This window comes from Mus caroli, unplaced genomic scaffold (genome assembly GCF_978045245.1).
Source record: "Mus caroli unplaced genomic scaffold, Mus_caroli_1 scaffold_8, whole genome shotgun sequence".
NCBI lineage: Eukaryota > Metazoa > Chordata > Mammalia > Rodentia > Muridae > Mus > Mus caroli.
Window position 1 is genome coordinate 133,105,406 of NW_028227263.1, and position 22,441 is coordinate 133,127,846.

Here is a 22,441-nt window from a genome sequence, read left to right on the forward strand (position 1 = left end):
TATGGAAATCCATCAACGTAGTCCAGTATATAAACAAACTCAAAGACAAAAACCACATGGTCATCTCGTTAGATGCAGAAAAAGCATTTGACAAGATCCAACACCCATTCATGATAAAAGTCTTGGAAAGATCAGGAATTCAAGGCCCATACCTAAACATGATAAAAGCAATCTACAGCAAACCAGTAGCCAACATCAAAGTAAATGGTCAGAAGCTTGAAGCAATCCCTCTAAAATCAGGGACTAGACAAGGCTGTCCACTTTCTCCATACCTATTCAACATTGTACTTGAAGTCCTAGACAGAGCAATTCGACAACAAAAGGAGATCAAAGGGATACAAATTGGAAAAGATGAAGTCAAAATATCACTTTTTGCAGATGATATGATAGTATATATAAGTGACCCTAAAAATTCCACCAGAGAACTCCTAAACCTGATAAACAGCTTCAGTGAAGTAGCTGGATATAAAATTAACTCAAACAAATCAATGGCCTTTCTCTACACAAAGAATAAACAGGCTGAGAAAGAAATTAGTGAAACAACACCCTTCTCAATAGTCTCAAATTATATAAAATATCTTGGCATGACTCTAACTAAGGAAGTGAAAGATCTGTATAATAAAAACTTCAAGTCTCTGAAGAAAGAAATGATAGAAGATCTCAGAAGATGGAAAGATCTCCCATGCAGGAGATCATGGATTGGCAGGATCAACATTGTAAAAATGGCTATCTTGCCAAAAGCAATCTAGAGATTCAATGCAATCCCCATCAAAATTCCAACTCAATTCTTCAACGAATTAGAAAGTGCAATCTGCAAATTCATCTGGAATAACAAAAAACCTAGGATAGCAAAAACTCTTTTCAAGGATAAAAGAACCTCTGGTGGAATCACCATGCCAGACCTAAAGCTTTACTACAGAGCAATTGTGATAAAAACTGCGTGGTACTGGTATAGTGACAGACAAGTAGACCAATGGAATAGAATGGAAGACCCAGAAATGAACCCACACACCTATGGTCACTTGATCTTCGACAAGGGAGCTAAAACCATACAGTGGAAGAAAGACAGCATTTTCAACAAATGGCGCTGGCACAACTGGTTGTTAACATGTAGAAGAATGCGAATCGATCCATTCCTATCTCCTTGTACTAAGGTCAAGTCTAAGTGGATCAAGGAACTTCACATAAAACCAGAGACACTGAAACTTATAGAAGAAAGTGGGGAAAAGCCTTGAAGATATGGGCACAGGGGAAAAATTCCTGAATAGAACAGCAATGGCTTGTGCTGTAAGATCTAGAATTGACAAGTGGGACCTCATGAAACTGCAAAGCTTCTGCAAGGCAGAAGACACCATCAATAAGACAAAAAACCACCAACAGATTGGGAAAGGATCTTTACCTATCCTAAATCAGATAAGGGACAAATATCCAATATATATAAAGAACTCAAGAAGGTGGACTCCAGAAAGTCAAATAACCCAATTAAAAAATGTGGCTCAGAACTGAACTTAGAATTCTCACCTGAAGAATACCGAATGGCAGAGAAGCACTTGAAAAAATGTTCAACATCCTTAATCATCAGAGAAATGCAAATCAAAACAACCCTGAGATTCCACCTCACACCAGTCAGAATGGCTAAGATCAAAAATTCAGGTGACAGCAGATGCTGGCGAGGATGTGGAGAAAGAGGAACACTCCTCCATTGTTGGTGGGATTGCAAGCTTGTACAACCACTCTGGAAATCAGTCTGGCGGTTCCTCAGAAAATTGGACATAGTACTACCGGAGGATCCAGCAATACCTCTCCTGGGCATATATCCAGAAGATGTCCCAACCGGTAAGAAGGACACATGTTCCACTATGGTCATAGCAGCCCTATTTATAATAGCCAGAAGCTGGAAAGAACCCAGATGTCCCTCAACAGAGGAATGGATACAGAAATTATGGTACATTTACACAATGGTGTACTACTCAGCTATTAAAAAGAATGAATTTATGAAATTCCTAGCCAAATGGATGGACCAGGAGGGCATCATCTTGAGTGAGGTAACACAATCACAAAGGAACTCACACAATATGTATTCACTGATAAGTGGATATTAGCCCAAAACTTAGGATACCCAAGATATAAGATACAATTTGCTAAACGCATGAAACTCAAGAAGAATGAAGACCAAAATGTGGACACTGTGCCCCTTCTTAGAATTGGGAACAAAACACCCATGGAAGGAGTTACAGAGACAAAGTTTGGAGCTGTGATGAAAGGATGGACCATCTAGAGACTGCCATATCCAGGGATCCATCCCATAATCAGCTTCTAAACGCGGACACCATTGCATACACTAGCAAGATTTTGCTGAAAGGACCTAAATATAGCTGTCTCTTGTGAGACTATGCAGGGGCCTAGCAAACACAGGAGTGGATGCTCACAGTAAGCTATTGGATGTATCACAGGGCTCCCAATGGAGAAGCTAGAGAAAGTACCCAAGGAGCTAAAGGGATCTGCAACCCTATAGTTGGAACAACATGATGAACTATCCAGTACCCTGGAGCTCGTGTCTCTAGCTGCATATGTATCGAAAGATGGCCTAGTTGGCTATCAATGGAAAGAGAGGCCCATTGGACTTGCAAAGTTTATATGCCCCAATATAGGGGAATGCCAGGGCCAAAAGAATGGGAATGGGTGGGTAGGGAAGTGGGGGGCGCTATGGGGGACTTTTGGCATAGCATTGGAAATGTAATTGAGGAAAATATGTAATAAAAAATATTAAAAATTAAAAAAAAGAAAAACACAAACATTTCATTAGATGCTGAAAAAACATCTCATCTGACAAAATTCAAAATCCATTCATGATAAAAATCTTGGGAAGATCAGGTATTCAACATCCATATGTAGAGATAGTAAAAGTAATATACAGCAAACCAGTAGCCAACAACAAAGTAAATGGGGAGAAACTTGAAGGAATCACACTAAAATCAGGGACTAGACAAGGCTGCTGTCTCTCTCCCTACCTATTCAATATAATATGTGAAGTTCTAGCTAGAGCAATTAGACAACAAAAGGACTTCAAAGGGATACAAATTGAAAAGGAATAAGTCAAAATATCACTGTTTGCAGATGATATGGTAGTATATTAACGTGACCCCAAAAGCCCCACCAGAGAACTCCTAAACCTAATAAACAACTTCAACAAATTGGCCGGACATAAAATTAACTCAAACGAATCAGTAGCCTTCATATACTCAAAGGATAAACAGGTTGAGAAAGAAATTAGGGAAACAACATCCTTCACAATAATCACAAACAATATAAAATATCTTGTTATGACTCTAAGCAAACAAATAGAATATCTGTATGACAAGAACTTCAAGTCTCTGAAGAAATAATTCGAAGAAGACCTCAGAAGATGAATAGATCTTCTTTTAGTATAACTAAAATCCCAGGATAGTGAAAACTATCCATCCCTGATCTCAAGCTGTAATAGAGCGCAGTACTGATCATTACTGCTTGGTACTGGTACAGTGACACAGGCAGGTAGTTCAATGGAATAGAATTGAAGACCTAGAAATGAAACCACACCACTGTGGTCACTTGATCTTTGACAAAGCATCTAAAATCATCCACTAGAAATAAGACAGCATCTTAAACAAATGATGCTGGGTCAACTGGCAGTCAACATGTAGAAGAATGCAAATTGATCCATTCTTATCTCCTTGTACAAAGCTTAAATCCAAGTGGATCAAGGATCTCCACATAATATCAGATATACTAGGACTAATAGAAAGGAAGTAGGGAAAAGTCTCAAACTCATGAGCACAGGGGAAAAGTTCCTGAACAAAAGACCAATGACTTATGCTCTAAGATCAAGAATTGATGAGTGGGACCTCATAAAATTGCAAAGCTTCTTTCTGTAAAGCAAAGGACACTCTCAATCAGACAAAATGGCAACCAACAGATTGGGAAAAGATCTTTACCAATCTCACATCTGATAGTGGGCTAGTATATACAAAGAAATAAAGAATTTAGACTCTACAGAACCAAATAACCCTATTAAAAAATGGGGAACAGAGCTAAACAGAGAATTCTCAACTGAGGAAACTCAAATGGCCGAGAAGCATATAAAGAATTGTTCAACATTCTTAGTCATCAGGGAAATTTAATTCAAAACGACCCTGAGATTCTACTTCACATCAATCAGAATGGCTAAGATCAAAAACTCAGGTAACAGCAGATGCTGTCAAGGATGTATAAAAGAGGAATACTCCTCCATTGATGGTGGGATTGCCAGCTGGTATAACCACTCTGGAAATTGGTCTGGTAGTTTCAGGAAATTGGACATAATACTACCTGAGGACTATACCACTCCCTGGCATATACTCATAAGACATTTCAATATGCAATAAAGAGACATGCTCTACTATGTTTATATCAGCCGTATTTATAATAGCCAGAAGCTAGAAACAACCCAGGTGTCCCTCAACAGAGGAATGGATGCAGAAAATGTGGTACATTTAAACAGTGGAGTACTACTCAGTTATTAAAAGTAGTGACTTCATGAAATTCGCAGACAAATGGATGAATCTTGAAAATATCATCCTGAGTGAGGTAACACAATCACAAAAGAACACACACAGTATGTTCTCACTGATAAGTGGATATTAGCCCAACCATTTGGAGTGCCCAAGATTCAATTCATGGACCATATGAAGCCTAAGAAAAAGGAAGGCCAAAATGTGGATGCTTCAGTCCTTCTTAGAAGCGTGAACAAATTACTCTCAGGAGGAAATATGGAGACAAAGTGAGGAGCAGAGACTAAAGGAAAGGCCATCTAGAGACTGCCCCACTTGGGGATCCATCCCATATACATCCACCAAACCTGGACCTTATTGTAGGTTGCTGGGAAGTGCATGCTGGTGGAAGCCTGATATGGCTGTCTCCTGAGAGGCACTGCCAGAGTCTGACAAATACAGAGGTAAATGCTCTCAGCCAACCATTGGATTGAGCATGGGGGTCCCCAATGGAGGAGTTGGAGAAGGGACTGAAGGAGCTGAGGGGGTTTGTAGCCTCACGGAGGGAGCAATGGTGACAACAGGCCAGACTTCCCCAGAGCACCCAGGGATTGGATTACCAATGAAAGAACACACATGGAGAGAACCATCATGTTGTCTGCATACGTGGCAGGACATGGCCTTATTGGACATCAGTGGAAGGAGAGGCCCTTGGGCCTAAGAATGTTTGATGCCCCAATGTCAGGGAGGGAAGACCAGAGTGGGTGGGTTGGGGAGCACCCTCATAGAAGCAGGGGCAGGGGAACTGGATAGAGGTTTCCGAAGGGGCAACCTGGAAAGGGGAAAACATTAAAAAATGCAAATAAGGAAAACATCCAATAAAAAATTAAGATAGTTAAAAGTGCCAGTTACCAGAAAATCAAATAACCCCATTAAAAAACTGGGGCTCAGAGCTAAACAAAGAATTCTCACCTGAGGAATACCGAATGGCTGAGAAGCATCTGAAAAAATGTTCAACATCCTTAATCATCAGAGAAATGCAAATCAAAACAACCCTGAGATTCCACCTCACACCAGTCAGAATGGCTAAGATCAAAAATTCAGGTGACAGCAGATGCTGGCGAGAATGTGGAGAAAGAGGAACACTCCTCCATTGTTGGTAGGATTGCAAGCTTGTACAACCACTCTGGAAATCAGTCTGGTGGTTCCTCAGAAAATTGGACATAGTACTACCGGAGGATCCAGCAATACCTCTCCTGGGCATATATCCAGAAGATGTCCCAACCGGTAAGAAGGACACATGCTCCACTATGTTCATAGCAGCCCTATTTATAATAGCCAGAAGCTGGAAAGAACCCAGATGCCCCTCAACAGAGGAATGGATACAAAAAATGTGGTACATTTACACAACTGAGTACTACTCAGCTATTAAAAAGAATGAATTTATGAAATTCCTAGGCAAATGGTTGGACCTGGAGGGCATCATCCTGAGTGAGGTAACACAATCACAAAAGAACTCAAATGATATGTACTCACTGATAAGTAGATATTAGCCCAGAAACTTAGTATAGCGACATATAAGATACAATTTGCAAAACACATGCAACTGAAGAAGAACGAAGACCAAAGTGTGGACACTTTGCCCCTTCTTAGAAGTGGAAACATTCACCCATGGAAGGAGTTACAGAGACAAAGTTTGTAGCTGAGACAAAAGGATGGACCATCTAGAGACTGCCATATCCAGGGATCCATCCCATAATTAGCCTCCAAACGATGACACCATTGCATACACTAGCAAGTGTTTGCTGAAAGGACCCAGATATAGCTGTCTATTGTGAGACTAGGCCGGGGCCTAGCAAACACATAAGTGGATGCTCACAGTCAGCTATTGGATGGATCACAGGGCCCCCAATGGAGGAGCTAGAGACAGTATCCAAGGAGCTAAAGAGATCTGCAACCCTGTAGGTGCAACATTATGAACTAACCAGTACCCCGGAGCTCTTGTCTCTAGCTGCATATGTATCAAAAGATGGCCTAGTTGGCCATCACTGGAAAGAGAGGCCCATTGTACATGGAAACTTTATATGCCCCAGTACAGGGGAATGCCAGGGCCAAAAAGTGGGAATGGGTGGGGAGGGGAGTGGGTGGGGAGGGTATGGGGGACTTTTGGGATAGCATTGGAAATGTAATTGAGGAAAATACGTAATAAAAAATATTTTAAAAAAAAGTGCCAATTAAAGTTGCATAGAATATCATGAAATAAGGACCCTTATACAGACAGTAAAAGAAGTAAAATGTTGCAGTAACCATTAAAATTAGTACTGTTTTTTCCTGAAATAATTGACTAATTATAACCTAGTTCCAGTTATAATGTTACAAAGGCCATGGGACTTGAAAGGATTCAAAGCCACACTGGGAATGACCAGTTTTGAGTAAAATGAGTAAATAAAGGATCTGAGTTTATGTGTCATTGCCCTGCTTAACCTCAGAAGTTCTCAGGAAGAATTTGAATATACAAAATCATAATTTCTAGAATGTTTGTTTAGGAGGACTCTGTGGTTAGAACTTCTGATCCTGGATGACTTCTGTAGAATTCATATTCACATGTAGAAAACAGGATTGCATTTATATACCCTAACCATGCACAAAAATTAATGCTAAATTATTCAAATACCGAATGCTAAAACTCTTACTGGAAAGTATTAGTGATTCAAGATACAGGTAGAGGCAACAGGACTACCTGTTGTCAAGAACAGTGACAATCTACCAAAAAATTGAGTTGTGACTGTGTGAAACTAAAAGTTTTTGGCCTTTAAGAATAAGTGACTGCGGAATGAAAATATTACCTACTAAGTGGGAGATAAACATTGATTTCTGCAAGTCAATTAGGAGATTAATACCTAAAATTTATAGAGTAAAATAATGATTAAACTCTCTCTTCACAAACTTTCAGTCAACATACATGGTAATAAAATAGGCACAGATTCCTTTAAATATTTAGAAATGTACAAGTAAATGCTTTTTAAAATTGTTCAACATTAAGAGCTTTCTAGGAAATGAAATTATAAATACTTTGAGACATTGCACATCTTAGAGTGATTATCAAGATAAGAAACAATAAAAATGCTGACCACGATGGGGATATAATCATTATTATATACTGGTATGAGGACAAATTACTACATTTACTATAGAAATAAATATAAAGATATCTTAAAAAATTAAAAATAGAATTACCATATAACATAGTTATTTAATTTCTGTGCTATACGGAAAGAACTCAATGTCCTACCATAAAGATGCCTCCACATCCATATAAGCTGCTGTTTTATTCTCAATAGCAAAATGATGATGCCCATCTTTGATGTTCATCAGCACATAAAGCCAATAAGGTGTATCTGTACAGTGGAATTGTGTTCATCTATAGATAGAAATGAAATTGTGAAAAAATATTGAGATACTAGGTGGACTTGCAAACAATTCACAAAGGTTAGAGAGGAAGGAAATCTAAGGTCACATGCCATTTGTCAAACAGGGACATTTGCATATGAATGTAAGTGGAGAGAAAGTGGTTTGGACTATGATAGCAGAAAGAAGATCAAAAGATGCAAAGAAATGACATGTTGAGGAATCCAGGGAGAGTAAGAGAGCAAATGTGGCATTAAAATGAAAAAGATTATAAAGTATGTATAGAAGTGCAAGGAGATATTGGGAGGACTGGAGAAAAAATGTTAAAGAAAAGAATAAAAATAAATTTGTTTGAAAATCTCATAATAAAATTAATACTATGTATGATGATTAAAAAATTAAAAACCAAACCAAAAGTGGATTATTATTTTATACTAAGTATGGCCACTGAATAATGACAGTTCTTATAGTCAAAGCAATTTTAAAAACTCACATGCAATACTTATATTATCATGACCATTCTTGTGGTTTTTTTTATCCTCTCTGGCAAAAATGTGCATTCTTCTTTATTTTATAGAATATATTTCAAATGTTAATAATTTTATTCCTAAAAGAAATGCTTTTCATAAGATATTTCTTATGCTTTATTAATTTTGTTGCTTATATAATACATTTCTGGAAGAAATTATTATGGAGTAATAACTTATGCATATAAAATATTTTTAAATGGAAGAGGAATTGCTATTTGAACAACTACTTCTACTCTTGCTATGATTCAAACAGAAGTAAAATTAGAGTCTTGAATAAATACTACCTTTGTTACTTCCACAACAGAACTTTCCAAAGCAGCTGAAAGATGCAGTCATTACACGTGCACATCAACAAACAATCACATGAAGAAAGCATGATATATTTATACAAAGGTATACCATTTGTCCTTTGGAAAGAATTTTAATACATACTACAAGATAAATTACCACTATAGTTCCTGTGTTAACTCCCATGGTCAATTATACTTCTGTTTGATTCCATATAGTGGTTGGTGTAACCAGAGTGAACAACTACAAAGCTACAGAAGTTAAGCTGATAAGACCCATCAAGACTACTCAGCAGGTACATATTCTTTCCAAAAAGCCCAATGCCTAGAATTTAATCCATGGACCCATGAGGTGAAAGGAGTGAACCAGTTTCATAAATGTGTTCTCTAAAATCCACACATGTGTGTAGTCTTAGGTACGTAAGCCCTCACCTACAGTAAATAAATCATGTAATGAAAATTTGAATGACAGAATAATGACTGATGGAGAAGCAAGGAGAGGATAATGCATGTTTATTTCATCCACACAGAGTTTTGCATTTGTGATGAAAATGTTCTGGAGCTTCCCTCCAGAATAATAGGATTCTTTTTCTCATGATTGAACTTAGGAAATCCAAGGTTGTTAACATTGAAAATGTTTGTAACTTGACTTTTAAGTTTTACAATAAGGGCATTATGGTTTATAAGCGAGGAAGGAGTTCTTGCTATATTGTATGATAAAGTTTGCTGTTGTTGTTTGGGGGGGTGGGGTTCACTTATTAACAGCAATCCCTGACCTCAGGAAGATTTATGATAGCTTCTGAAACTTCCAACCAAAACATGAGGAACACAGAAAGCCAAATATCTGTGTACATTTTTTCAGAAGTGGACATGCTAAACTCTTTACATCACAAGAATACTGTGTCTGCAGGCTTTTTCTAACAACAGGTAAGCTGGGGTCCTATATAAACCATTGTAGGACTGACTGCATTAAGTGTAACATAGAAGCAGAGCTAGGAAAATATCTATTAAATTTCAAAATAGCTGAACTATCAAGAAATTAAACATCCTTCTGGTATACATTTACTGTCTGATTGTAAGTCATACAAATTTTAACTCAATCTACAATCTTCCACAAAATTCCCTTTTCTTCATAGAAAATTACCCTATAATTCTATCGTTGATAAAACAATTACAATTAATATTTCCACTATTATATACAGCCCACTATTATATTACATCTATTCAAACACAAACATGGGATTTAATTTTTCATAAGTATACAAATCTGTGAGAAGAAGTATTTAAAGTAATAACACTTCAAACTACTTAGCATAAGATGGGCATGTATCTCATGGCTTGTCATGCTGTTGCAAGGCCCTAGGTGTGATCCCTAGTGCCCATAGTTTTTTTTTTAAAGAGAAAGATTCCAAGTGATTCCTTCTTTTAAAAATAAAAACTAAAAAAAAAAAAATGCAAAATGAGATGTAGGTGAGAAAGATGGAGATAGAGACAGAGACAGAGGTTAATTGAAGGAACTAAAGAAGAAAATGAGGTTGTATTAGTGATAAGAGAGACTCAGAACCTTCTTACAGGAGGAGCAGGGTTTACACAGCTTAGGGAAAACTCGAGAACGTATACTCTGTTCTGAGTTGAAAACACCTGCAATTCCACCCAAAAGTCCATTCCAATCCCCACTTGCTAAACAATACCGGAGAACCTTTTCCCTACCTTGTTGCTTTGAGATCTTTTCCTTCCTTCTATCCTCCTTCCCTTCCTCTGTCTCTCCTTCCATGTCTCCATCCTTCCCTTCCTACCTTCCTCCCTCCCTACTTCTCTCCCCTCTCTGTCTCTGTCTCTGTCTGTATGTCTGTCTTCCTCTTTTTCCTCTTACCCCCTTTTCTTCTTCTTTCTTCCTTCTTCTATGCAGCATTCATGAAGAGCAGGAACATGGATTCCCCTAGGATTGTTTTCTAATGTCTTTAGTTTTTATTAGCCCTATGCTCTGGACACTCACCTCAGCCCTGGATGACCCCATGATGAGGATGGTCACTATCAGAAGTAAGTGTGTACTGAAACTGTTGTAAGACTCTGTCCCTCACTTAAAGGTTTAAGATCTCCTGGTATTCTTTCCCAAAAGAATGGTGATTTTCAACTCAACTCTATACTTATGATTACAACATCTCCACAAGGATCTGAAGTAACTTTTAATTACCTTTCTAACAGAAAATAATTTTAAAAAGTAAACAAAATAAGAAGTTCAAAGTAAATGAGCTACTTCTTCAAGGAAGTAATTAGGAATCTGGACAGGAACTTTTCTGTCAGTCCTGATTAGTGGCAGAGAGGTGTACAGAACTTCTTCCCTATTAAAGTACAAGCAAGTTACATGGCCTTGTCCCTGGAGGGCCTTTCCATATAACCTAGGCAACCCAGACAATTTCAGTATTCCAAATTCCTTTGATCCCAAAGAAATTCAGGACAAAGGGCTAACTGAATTGCCTATTAACATATCAGAGCAGAGGCTGGCTGCCAGGATCTCAGCAAGCAAGTCCATCTTGGCTTAGAGGAGTCCTGGCTCCTCTAAGCATTTCTCAGCCCAGTCCCCTACCCTAAACCTCTGTTGCCTATGAGCCTCATTTCTTTTCCCTTGCTTCTCTTTCCTATAAGCCCAGACATTTTTACCATGTGCTCTTTGTTCCTTGGTTCTTCTTTTGGTTCTCCTTCTATTCTTTCTTGTCTTGGCACTGTGTCTTTTGCTTCTGTTAGGTGCTCTCTCCTCTCTCTTCTCTTTTTCTTACTCTACCCACTTCTCTCACCCATCATGGCCCATGCAGTCAACTGCCCATGTACTGCACTACCTTCTCAATCTGCTTTCAACTCTTTCTGATACATCTGGATATTTTATACCACATATATACAATATAAACCTTTTCCTAAATGATCCCTTGTATTGTTCATGTCCACATTTCCAATAAAAATGTCCACATATTAGGAGGTATGGGAGAAGAGAGCGCTCATAGATCTGTGTGCAACATATCCTTAAGGTAAAAAATTTCGAAATGATTCATATAAGCTGTGTGTGTGTGTCACTTTTGTTGGCTTCTATGTGGCAGTGAATCCATTACATAGCTATTAAAGAATTTATATAAATAATTGATAGCTTAAATTTTTTTAACATGAGCTATAATGAAGGAGGTTGTTGTGAACTTTGCTTTTGTTTAATTCAGATATATATATATGTAAAATATATATATTAAACTGAATATATATGATATATATATACATATATATATATATATTCTTGTTTTCTAAAGATGCTTTGAGATCAAAGCTTAAGCTTTGATTAAGTATAACTATATATTGGAATTTCCCTTTTGCAATATATGACAGAAGATTTAAGAAATAATTACAATAGTAACAATATTTCAAGAGCCATAACTAAGATTTGCTCTTTGATCTGACTTTGTTGATGCTTCACGGTGGCTGAATTTTGATCTGTTTTCTATTACATGGTTTGGAAATTCATGCTATTACAATAGCACTTATTACTTTTACAGAGGAATAGGTTGAGCTTCAAGGACTCAGTGGATAAAGCCATCCCTGATGAATCTACACTATATTCTGACCCCTATGGGTAACAGGAGAACAAGTGGTACACAAATAAATATAGAGCAAAATAGTCATATATATAAAAGTAAAGCTTTTTTTTTTAAGATAGTTAACTAGTCACCGGAGAGCTTTATTTGCTTGAGTTTTTTTTCTGCAAAAACATGACGCATTCTGACTAAGTGTGAGGTGCTTAAATCACAGAAATGTCTTCTTCCTTTGCCAGCTACTCAGAGAAGGAAGATGAATGTGCCTAAAACCTAACCGCTCTAATCATTGAGGGAAAATACCCAATAATTCCCTTGAAGAATTAAAAATAATAGATCTACATGTCTGTTTCTCACTCATTGACATAAACAGTTTTTGGATATACAATAATTTCCTTCAGATAAAACTTTTATTATTTAATTAGTTAAACTATCTTAATAAATTTGTGAAAATTTGTAGTTCTGTACTTAGGATTTGAAGCAGAGGGCCTCATAATGAACATAAAGTTTGGGAGTAAATAGCACAAAAAATATTTCAGCATTCAAAAGTGTACTAGAAAGAGGAAACTCTGATTACATAAGGAATCATATTTGCACAGGGTATAGAGAATGGGAACACTCCACCTAGCAAGGGAAAGCCTCTGTATAAAGTGATTTCCCTCCATACAGCAGTAAGCAGCTTCCATATAATAGGAAGCAGACACAGGAGCAATAAAAGGGGATAACATTTGAAATGTAAACAAAGAAAATATCCAATTAAGAAGGAAAGAAAAAGGAAGGAAAGAAAGAAGAGCAATGAGGTAGCAGTCATAAGCTATTCTTCTATACCTAATTAAAAACAAAATTAAAAGGAAAAAAAAAAGAATTAGCCTCCATATAGAGAGAACTGTCTCTCCTAGAAGAACTTGGCTCCCACTACACATGAACATCCCCTAGGTTCTTACTTCAAAACCTAGAAAGAAACACAAATTACTCCAATCCATGCATTTCTTCAGTATGCTATTCAGAATGTCTTCATAAGAAAGAAAAGATACTCAAATGCTGAATCCCACTAACATAATGTGTCCTGATGCATATGACTCAGAATATCCTGTGATTGTGATCATAATCTTAGTACACAATTTATAAATTTCTTATTCCATTGTTTATTTCCAAAATGAACAACTATTCTGCCTGTCACACCATCTATGTTAAGGATTAAGAATTACTTTGAAGTCACCTTGCATTAACATTATTTTGGTTAAAAACAAGAATAACTTACACAAACAAATTCAAGAAAACTATTAAGAGTATTTGTGAGGAACTTTTTCCATAATTCCTTGGAGTGTTCCATGTATTCCAGAAAGAAGCACCGAGGAGGCAAATGTTCAGTGCTAAACCATATCCTATCCAGTATTGGAGAAGACATGAAAATTCAATACTTTCTTTTATTCAGTTGACTTGTGTTGTAGTGAGTAATTCTACATAACCAACCTATTAAAAACTTTTATACATACATGCAGGCAAAACATTCGCACCCTGCAAAGAAAAACAAAACACAGCAAAAAATTTACCGGTTGGGACATCTTCTGGATATATGCCCAGGAGAGGTATTGCTGGATCCTCCGGTAGTACTATGTCCAATTTTCTGAGGAACCGCCAGACTGATTTCCAGAGTGGTTGTACAAGCTTGCCCAGATGTCCCTCAACAGAGGAATGGATACAGAAATTATGGTACATTTACACAATGGAGTACTACTCAGCTATTAAAAAGAATGAATTTATGAAATTCCTAGCCAAATGGATGGACCTGGAGGGCATCATCTTGAGTGAAGTAACACAATCACAAAAGAACTCACACAATATCTATTCATTGATAAGTGGATATTAGCCCAAAACTTAGGATACCCAAGATATAAGATACAATTTGATAAACGCATGAAACTCAAGAAGAATGAAGACCAAAGTGTGGACACTGTGCACCTTCTTAGAATTGGGAAAAAAAACACCCAGGGAAGGAGTTACAGAGACAAAGTTCGTAGCTGTGATGAAAGGATGGACCATTTAGAGACTGCTGTATCCAGGGATCCGTCCCATAATCAGCTTCTAAACGCTGACACCATTGCATACACTAGCAAGATTTTGCTGAAAGGACCCAAATATAGCTGTCTCTTGTGAGACGATGCCGGGGCCTAGCAAACACAGGAGTGGATGTTCACAGTCAGCTATTGGATGTATCACAGGGCTCCCAATGGAGAAGCTAGAGAAAGTACCCAAGGAGCTAAAGGGATCTGCAACCCTATTGTTGGAACAACATGATGTACTAACCAGAACCCCGGAGCTCTTGTCTCTAGCTGCATATGTATCGAAAGATGGCCTAGTCGGCCATCAATGGAAAGAGAGGCCCATTGGACTTGCAAACTTTATATGCCCCAATATAGGGGAATGCCAGGGCCAAAAGAATGGGAATGGGTGGGTAGGGAAGTGGGGGGCGCTATGGGGGACTTTTGGGATAGCATTGGAAATGTAATTGAGGAAAATATGTAATAAAAATATTAAAAATCAAAAAACAAAAACAAAAAAACAAAAAAAAATTTACAAAAGAAACAATTATCCACCTTGCTTGCCAAGGTACTTGTATAAAACTGTGAAAACCTATAAAACACATGAGGACAATATGGAACAGTGCTTTTCAACATTCCTAAGGCTGTGACTATTTACTATGGTTCCTCATATTGTGGTGACCAAACCATGAAATGATTTTAATTGATCCTTCATAACTGTAATTATAACCTGTTAGGTATCAAATGTAAATAACTGATATGCAGAATATCTAATGTATGACCCTCATGGAATCATGACGAACATGTTGTTAAAGCACTTGTCTAGAAGCAAGATTCTTCTGGCATCTAGGGTATCATACTGCATAGCTACATAATTAATGGTTTTAAGGTTTCAAAGGAGTCATCTGGCAGACATCAGGATTACTCCTCTTCTATTATTAAACCTTTCTATGCACAGCCTTCCCTGCCAGTTTAGTAGTCATTTACCTGTAGGTGTGAACTGATAGTGAATCCACCAAGCAGCTTATACCTATTATCTCCATCTGGACAGAATACTGTTTCTCTACCTGTTTACCTGAATATATAAGTTAACTTCATTTCCTCATTATTGTTATTGTGGAGTCAGTGATTAGAATTCATTTACTCTTTTGATCTCTCCCCACAAATAACATTACGTTGCACAGCTTCCATCACCAGACTTTTTCAACTCATGCTTACTTACTATTACTTGGAGTACATTTCAAAAGTCTGAAAGGGGCCAGTGAATTGACTCAGAGCATAACACCCCTTACTTTCCAATGTGAGGATCTCAATTATGTCTGGGGATCCCATAACTTGAAAAAAGAAAACCAATTACCACACAATTGAGAGTGTAAGGGAACACTGTAAGCTTCTTGTATTTGTTTCTTCCAAGTAGGTACTCACTGTCCTCTCATATCAGTTACATTCTTGAATTTTAATCATAAATGAGATGAAAAGATATTTCAGTGGATAAAAGTGCTTAGGTTAGAATTTCAATGACCCAAGTCCTGATCTTAGAATATAACAAACCTCATGTCTAAGAACTGGAGGGATAGCTCAGGGGTGAAGAGCCTTTATTAGTCATTCAGATGACATAGGGTTAGTTCCTACAACCTACATAGGACCTCACAACTGCTGCAATTCCAGATCCAGGGGAATCTGATGACTACTTTGATATACTGGTCCCCTTTACACAAGTGATGCTAGGGTCCTGTCTGCCAGCATAACAGTATCATTAATAGGTTAAGGATTGGTTCTTGCCCATAGGATGTGCCTAAATTTGGGCCAGCCATTTCTTGACATTTCCCTATTTCAGTGGTCTATATTTGTTACTGTACATCTTTCAAGCAGGTGACATTTTGGGTTAAAGGTTTTGTGGGTGGATTGGTGTCCTTATCCCTCCATTAGGATTCCGGCCCTGTGATAGGAGGTACCCACTTCAGGCTCCATATCCTTCACTACTAGGAGTCTCAGCAAGAGTCACCTCCATAGACTCACTGGGTCCACCCCCATAACAGATCTCTGGCATGTCCTAGAGATGCCCCCTCCTGTCTTCCAGTGATTTCTGTTCCCTCTTCCTAGCATTTTTGGTGACCACATTGTCTGTTTGTTTGCATGGCATTCAGAAAATTGTCTCCAGTGTCAATGAATTCAAGGATATTTCCTACTTTCTCTTCTGTCCGGTGTAGTGTATCTAATTTTAGGTATAGGACTTTAATTTAAGTAGTCTTGAGCTTTGTGCTTTCTCTTCTGATCCAATATATATGGTTTTTGGGAAGCTTCTTGTATGTTTATAGCCATCTATTTCTTTAGGAAAAATTTCTGCTATGATTTTTTAAAAAATATTTTCTGTTGCTGACCTTAGACACACACCAGAAGAGTGTACCAAATCTCATTACAGACTGTTTTAAGCCACCATATGGTTGCTGGGAATTGAACTCAGGACTTCTAGAAGAGAAGTCAGTGCTCTTAACCTCTGAAAGAACAATTTGCAAATTTATTTGGAATAATAAAAAAACACAGGGTAGCAAAAATTATTCTTAACAATAAAAGAACCTCTGGTGGAATCACCATCTCTGACCTCAAGTTGTATTACAGAACAATAGTGATTAAAAATACTGCATGGTATTGGTACAGAGACAAGCAAGTAGATCAATGGAATAGAATTGAAGACCCAGAAATGAACCCACATACCTATGGTCACTTGAACTTTGAAAAAGAAGCTAAAAGCATCCAATAGAAAAAGACAGCATTTCAACAAATGGGGCTGGTTCAACTGGTGGTCAGCATGTAGAAGAATACAAATCAATGTATTATTTTTTTTAATTTGATATTTTATTTATTTACATTTAAAATGTTACCCCCTTACCAGCCTACAACCCCCCAATCCATCCCTTGTTATCCTGCTTCTATGAGGGTGCTCCCCACCCACCCACACACCCACTCCTGCCTCACTTCCCTAGCATTCCTCTACACTGGGGCATCAAGCCTTCAAAAGGATCAAGGCCATCCCCTCCCATTGATGCCAGACAAGGGTCATTCAACTCCTTCAGTCTTTCCCCTAACTCCTCCATAGGGGTCCCTGCACTCATTCTGATGGTTGACTGTGATCATTCACATCTGTATTGGTCTAGATAGCTGTATTGACAGGAGCCTGATACAGCTATCTCCTAAAATCAATCCATTCTTTCTCCTTGTACAAAGCTCAAGACCAAATGGATCAAAGACCTCGACATAAAACCAGGTACACTGAATCTAATAGAAGAAAAAGTGGGAAAGAGCCTCAAAAACATAGGCAGAGGGAAAAATTTCTTGAACAGAACACCAGTAGCTTATGCTCTAAGGTCATCAATTAACAAATTGGACCTCATGAAATAGAAAAGTGTAAGGCAAAAGACACTGTCAATACGACAAAATAGCAACCAACAGATTGGGGAAAAGTTTTTTTACCAATTTTACATCTGATGGAGGGCTAACATCAAGTATATACAAAGAACTCAAGAAGTTAGACTCCAGAGAATCAAATAGCCCTATTAAAAATGGGGTATAGAGATAAATAATTCTCAACTGTGGACTATCGAATGAGTGAGAAGCACCTCTTTAGGTGCTTCAGTCTCCTTAGTCATCAGGGAAATACAAATCAAAACAACCCTGAGATTCCACTTCACACCAGTCAGAATGGCTAAGATCAAAAATTTAGGTGACAGCAGATGCTGGCAAGGATGTGGAGAAGAGGAACACTCCTCTATTGCTGGTGGAATTACATGCTGGTATAACCTTCCTGGAAACTAATCTAGTGCTTCCTTCCTCAGAAAATTGGATATAGTACTACCTAAGGATCCAGTTATACCACTCCTAGGCATATACACAAAAGATGCTACAACATATAACAAGTACACATGCTCCAGTATGTTCATAGCAGGCTTATTTATAATATCTAGAATCTGGAAACAACCCATATGTCCCTCAACAGAGGAATGGATTAAAAAAAAAAGTGGTACATTTATACAATGGAGTACTACTCAGCTATTAAAAACAATGAGTTCATGAAACTCTTAGGCAAATGGATGGAACTAGAAAATATTCTGAGTGAGGTAACCCAGTCACGAAAGAACACACATCGTATGCACTAACTGATGAATCCATATTAGACAAACAGCTCATAATAACCAAGATACAGCTCACAGACTATAGCTGTCCAGCAGCCATGTAGATGTGTGTGTGTAGATGAGCAGAACAAAGGGCACAAGATTTACTTGTATTCCATGACCCCTTCTAGGAAATATGTTCTCCCTTTCTGGGAGAACAAGCACAGCTTGTTAGTGTTTGTTTGGACAAATAGCCTTTTTGGTGCTTGTCTCTGTCTTAGGTTGATAAGAGCTCAAGAATTACAGTTGCCTGTGTCTGATCACTGGCCCTCATAAGCACACCTTTTGCCCATTCAGACTAAAACCATGTAGGACATATAAATATGTACTCAATGCATTTCTTCATAGTGATGAGAAACTGCTATGGTGAATATCTGAGCTTTCTGAAGATCATCTTCTGTGAAGGTGAAAAGGTCAGCTTAGGAACTTTGGGAGGGTCAATGAAACACTTGTGCCTCTGGAAGGGAGAGGCTAATTAACATGTCTCAGACAACAGGGCAGAACTGACCTGCAAGTGGGAACACATTACACAGGACAGACTGTTACCCACCTTCAGACAAGGGAAGTCCTTGTCACCTCATTCCCTAAAGACCAATTAGTTTAAAGTGTGCACTGTTCTGCCATATCGTTTTGTGCCTAGTTGCTAATGCTCTATTCTGCTCCTGGAAACCATAGAAAAAATTGCTGAATGGGTGCTGGAGGTCAGCGCCTCTCCTTTGGGTCTGGGACAACCCCAGTGAAATTGAATAATATATTCTTCTTGCTTTTTGCATCAATCCCAGTTCCATGTGGTCCACTCAGGGAGTCTCTGGTAAGCTAAGGCTCCCTGGAGTCTTACATTTGGTGCATTGGCCAGGAAGTGACTCCTTGTGGGAACACACTGGAGCAGTGATTCAGAGGTCTTGAGCTTTTACCATGGTTCCTGTTTGTCTTTCTGTTCATCAGAGTCTGAGTCTGTAAGTCTGTTTGAACTTTTGCTTGCAAGTGTCAGGAGGCTCAGAGAGCCTACCGTGTCTGGTATGGTTAACTGGGATGGGCAGACATGCTTTAACATCACGACCATGTGTGGGTGCTGACAGATGCTTCAGCCCCCCACCCCCCACGGAGAAAATCGGGAGGGCTCTGCTCCTTCTGGAAACAGCAAGGCAATATCAGCAGGAGCTGAGTCTTGCTATAACCTGGCTTACTTGGCTCCTGACGTATAGGCAGGAGCACCTGGTGTCTGTAACTGGGCCCACGAAAGAGGCAAACTGTGTTAATTGTCTTTTTCTGTGTTCTTGGACCTGGATGCCCACCCGTGGCAGGGTTGAGCTGTCTGTGTGGTTGACTGTTTTTCTCTGTGTTTGTTAGTATCTTGTTCTATGTTCTTGGACTTAGACTGATGGATATTTTTTGGACATTGGACAGATTGAAAAACAAGTTAGTCACTCTCTGTTTCTCCCAATGGCCCACTTTCAGAGTAGGGTAGTCACCTGTAGGGATCTTCGAATTGCACATGATCAAAGCAGGAGAGGAGAGAGGCCAGGATTCCTGAGGCACCCAGACCAAGTATTCTATATAGTTACCTGGAAAAGTCTAGTGGGGGACACCCCCCTCAAGGTTAAAAGTCTTCCTTTCCTAAGACCCACCTCACAGGTTCTGGCTGTCAGGAAGAAGGGAGCACGGGAGGAGAGATCCAGACCTGAGAAGAAGTTGATCCTCCAAGACCCTTCACCAGCAGACCTGTTGCTCCAAGACCCTCCTCCTCCATATCTCCCTACCCTTACTCTCATGGCCCTACCAGTGCCAGTACTTGTTCCAGGATCCTCAGCCCATAGGAGACTGGGGCCATTGCAACCCCCCCCCCCCCTTTACTGGAGGGAGGAATAGAAGGAGACTCCCAACTTCCCCATCCTGGATGGGGACATATAATCTGAGTGCCACCTCATCTGATATTACAGTGGCTTTCCCACTAAGGGCCTGTTAATCTCTTTGAGACTGTTTTATTTATAATGCAGGAAGCCAGAAGCCAGAAAGAATACCCCCTAGGACACAGGGTCACCATTCATTGACCAGGCTGGTTTTCCGTGACTAGACCTGACTGGGACTTTAATATTGTAAAAGGTAAGGGGCAAGGTCTACCACCAAACTCCACTGGCATGTCTCAAGGAGACTGCATGACAACCCACAAATTTGACCATGGTATGTGAGGTTAAGCAGAGACCAGATGAGTTGCCTGCAGCCTTTTTAGAGCACCAATAAACACCCCATGACCCCAGCAGCAAAGAGCACAAAACTAATGTGACATTGGCTTTCAGACCAGGTTAGTAGAGATATCAAGAAAAAGTGTCAGAGGCTAGAAAGACGGGATAAGTCTTTGAGGGATTTAGTGCAGATTGCTGAGAAAGTCTACTATAACAGGGAGACAGAGGAAGAAAAGGAGCAGAGAGAGAAAGAAAAGTGAAGGGAAGGAATCTAAAGAGAATCCTGACTCTCAGGCTAGAGGATGAATGCAAGTTCTTTGAGACCTTGGGCAGGGCACCCCAGGTCTCAGACTGGTGGCTTAAGGCCTTTTCCCAGGCCTGGGCTGAGAAAGCAGGGGTGGCAAGGGCCACCAACCAGTTTCCCATCCATATGGAGCTCAGAGCCCAAGACTTCCCAATCTCTGTGCACCAATATCTGATGTTGAGGGAGGCCTGGGACAGAATCTGGCCTCACATTGTCAGGTTCCTGGAACAAAGGATCCTGTAGAAGTGCCAATTGGCTTGGAATACTTCCCTCCTGCCTGTGAAGAAACCTGGGGCCAAAGACAAAGGAAGACTGTCTAGAGGGGACTAAATACCCTTGGAGGAGCTTGGAGGGTTGAGACACATTGTCTCAGCCAAGAAGGCTCAAATCTGCCAGAGAAAAAGCCCCAAGCAGGCACAGGAATTTCTAGGTAGGGCTGGATTCTGCTGGCTATGGATCCCAAGGTTTGTTGAATTGGCTGACCCATCCCCTCTACCCCCTGACTAAAAATGGTGGAAGGTCAAAGGCTTTTCACATGATTAAGCAGGCTCTGCTCAAGGTCCCTGCTCTAGGACTGCCTGGTGACAGTAGACTGTTCCACATTTATGTGGCTGAGAACAGGGGGATAGCCAAGGGGGTGCTCACTCAGTGGCTGGGTACCTGGAAACCCCCAGTTGCCTGTCTGTCAAAGAAATTAGACCCTGTCACTGCTGAGTGGCCTGCTTGCCTATGGATAGTGGCAGTGGTACCAGTTTTAGATGCTGATAAATTGACTCTGGGGCAGAACCTGTCTGTGACATGCCTTGGAAAGCATTGTTCACTAGCCCCAGGATCAATGGCTGACCAATGCCTGCATGACTCATTACCAGACTCTGTTGCTAAATTCAGATTGGGTGACCTTCATGTCATCAGTGGCCCTCAACCTGGCCACTCCGTTTTCTGACCCCAAGTGAAAGGACCCGTTGATCAGCCACTCCCTGATGCTGAGGTGACCTGGTTCACTGATGGCAGCAGCTACATGGTGGAGGGATAATGCAAGGCAGGGGCCTCCATTGTGGATGGGCACAAGGTGGTCTGGGCAGAACTGCATCCTCCTGGAATGATAGCCAAAATGACATAGCTAATAGCTCTGACCAAAGTCTTGGACCTGGGGTCAGGCAAAAAGATCAACATCTACACAGATAGCAGGTATGCCTTTGCCACAGCCCATGCCCACAAGACTATATACCAAGAGAAAGGACTGCTCAAATCAGATGGAAGAGAAACAAGCAGGAAATATTCCATCAGATGTAGCCAGAATCTGTGAGTATTATTCACTGCTCAAGACATCAGAAGGGAAGAGACTCAGTGTCCCTGGGCAATAACCAGGCTATACAGGAGCCTATCATGGTTATGGGCCTGCAAGGAAAACCTGCTGGAAATGGGACTGGACTAAGAG

The 22,441-nt window shown here is 39.6% G+C and overlaps 1 protein-coding gene across 6 annotated transcripts in view; it reads right to left on the reverse strand.

Moving 5' to 3' along the window:
• LOC147003579 (vomeronasal type-1 receptor 4-like) overlaps positions 1 to 22,441 on the reverse strand; it is a 71,114-nt gene that overhangs the window by 21,158 nt on the left and 27,515 nt on the right. For 3 of the 6 annotated variants that reach the window (XM_085842262.1, XM_085842261.1, XM_085842258.1), the window contains one exon: positions 7,801 to 7,929. In XM_085842262.1, the coding sequence (XP_085698388.1) occupies positions 7,801 to 7,867 (67 nt within the window). In that variant the 5' untranslated portion in view covers positions 7,868 to 7,929. Of the gene's footprint in view, positions 1 to 7,800; positions 7,930 to 10,606; positions 10,874 to 22,441 lie in introns of those variants that run through there. The other 3 variants (XM_085842259.1, XM_085842260.1, XM_085842263.1) reach the window with 3 other exon arrangements.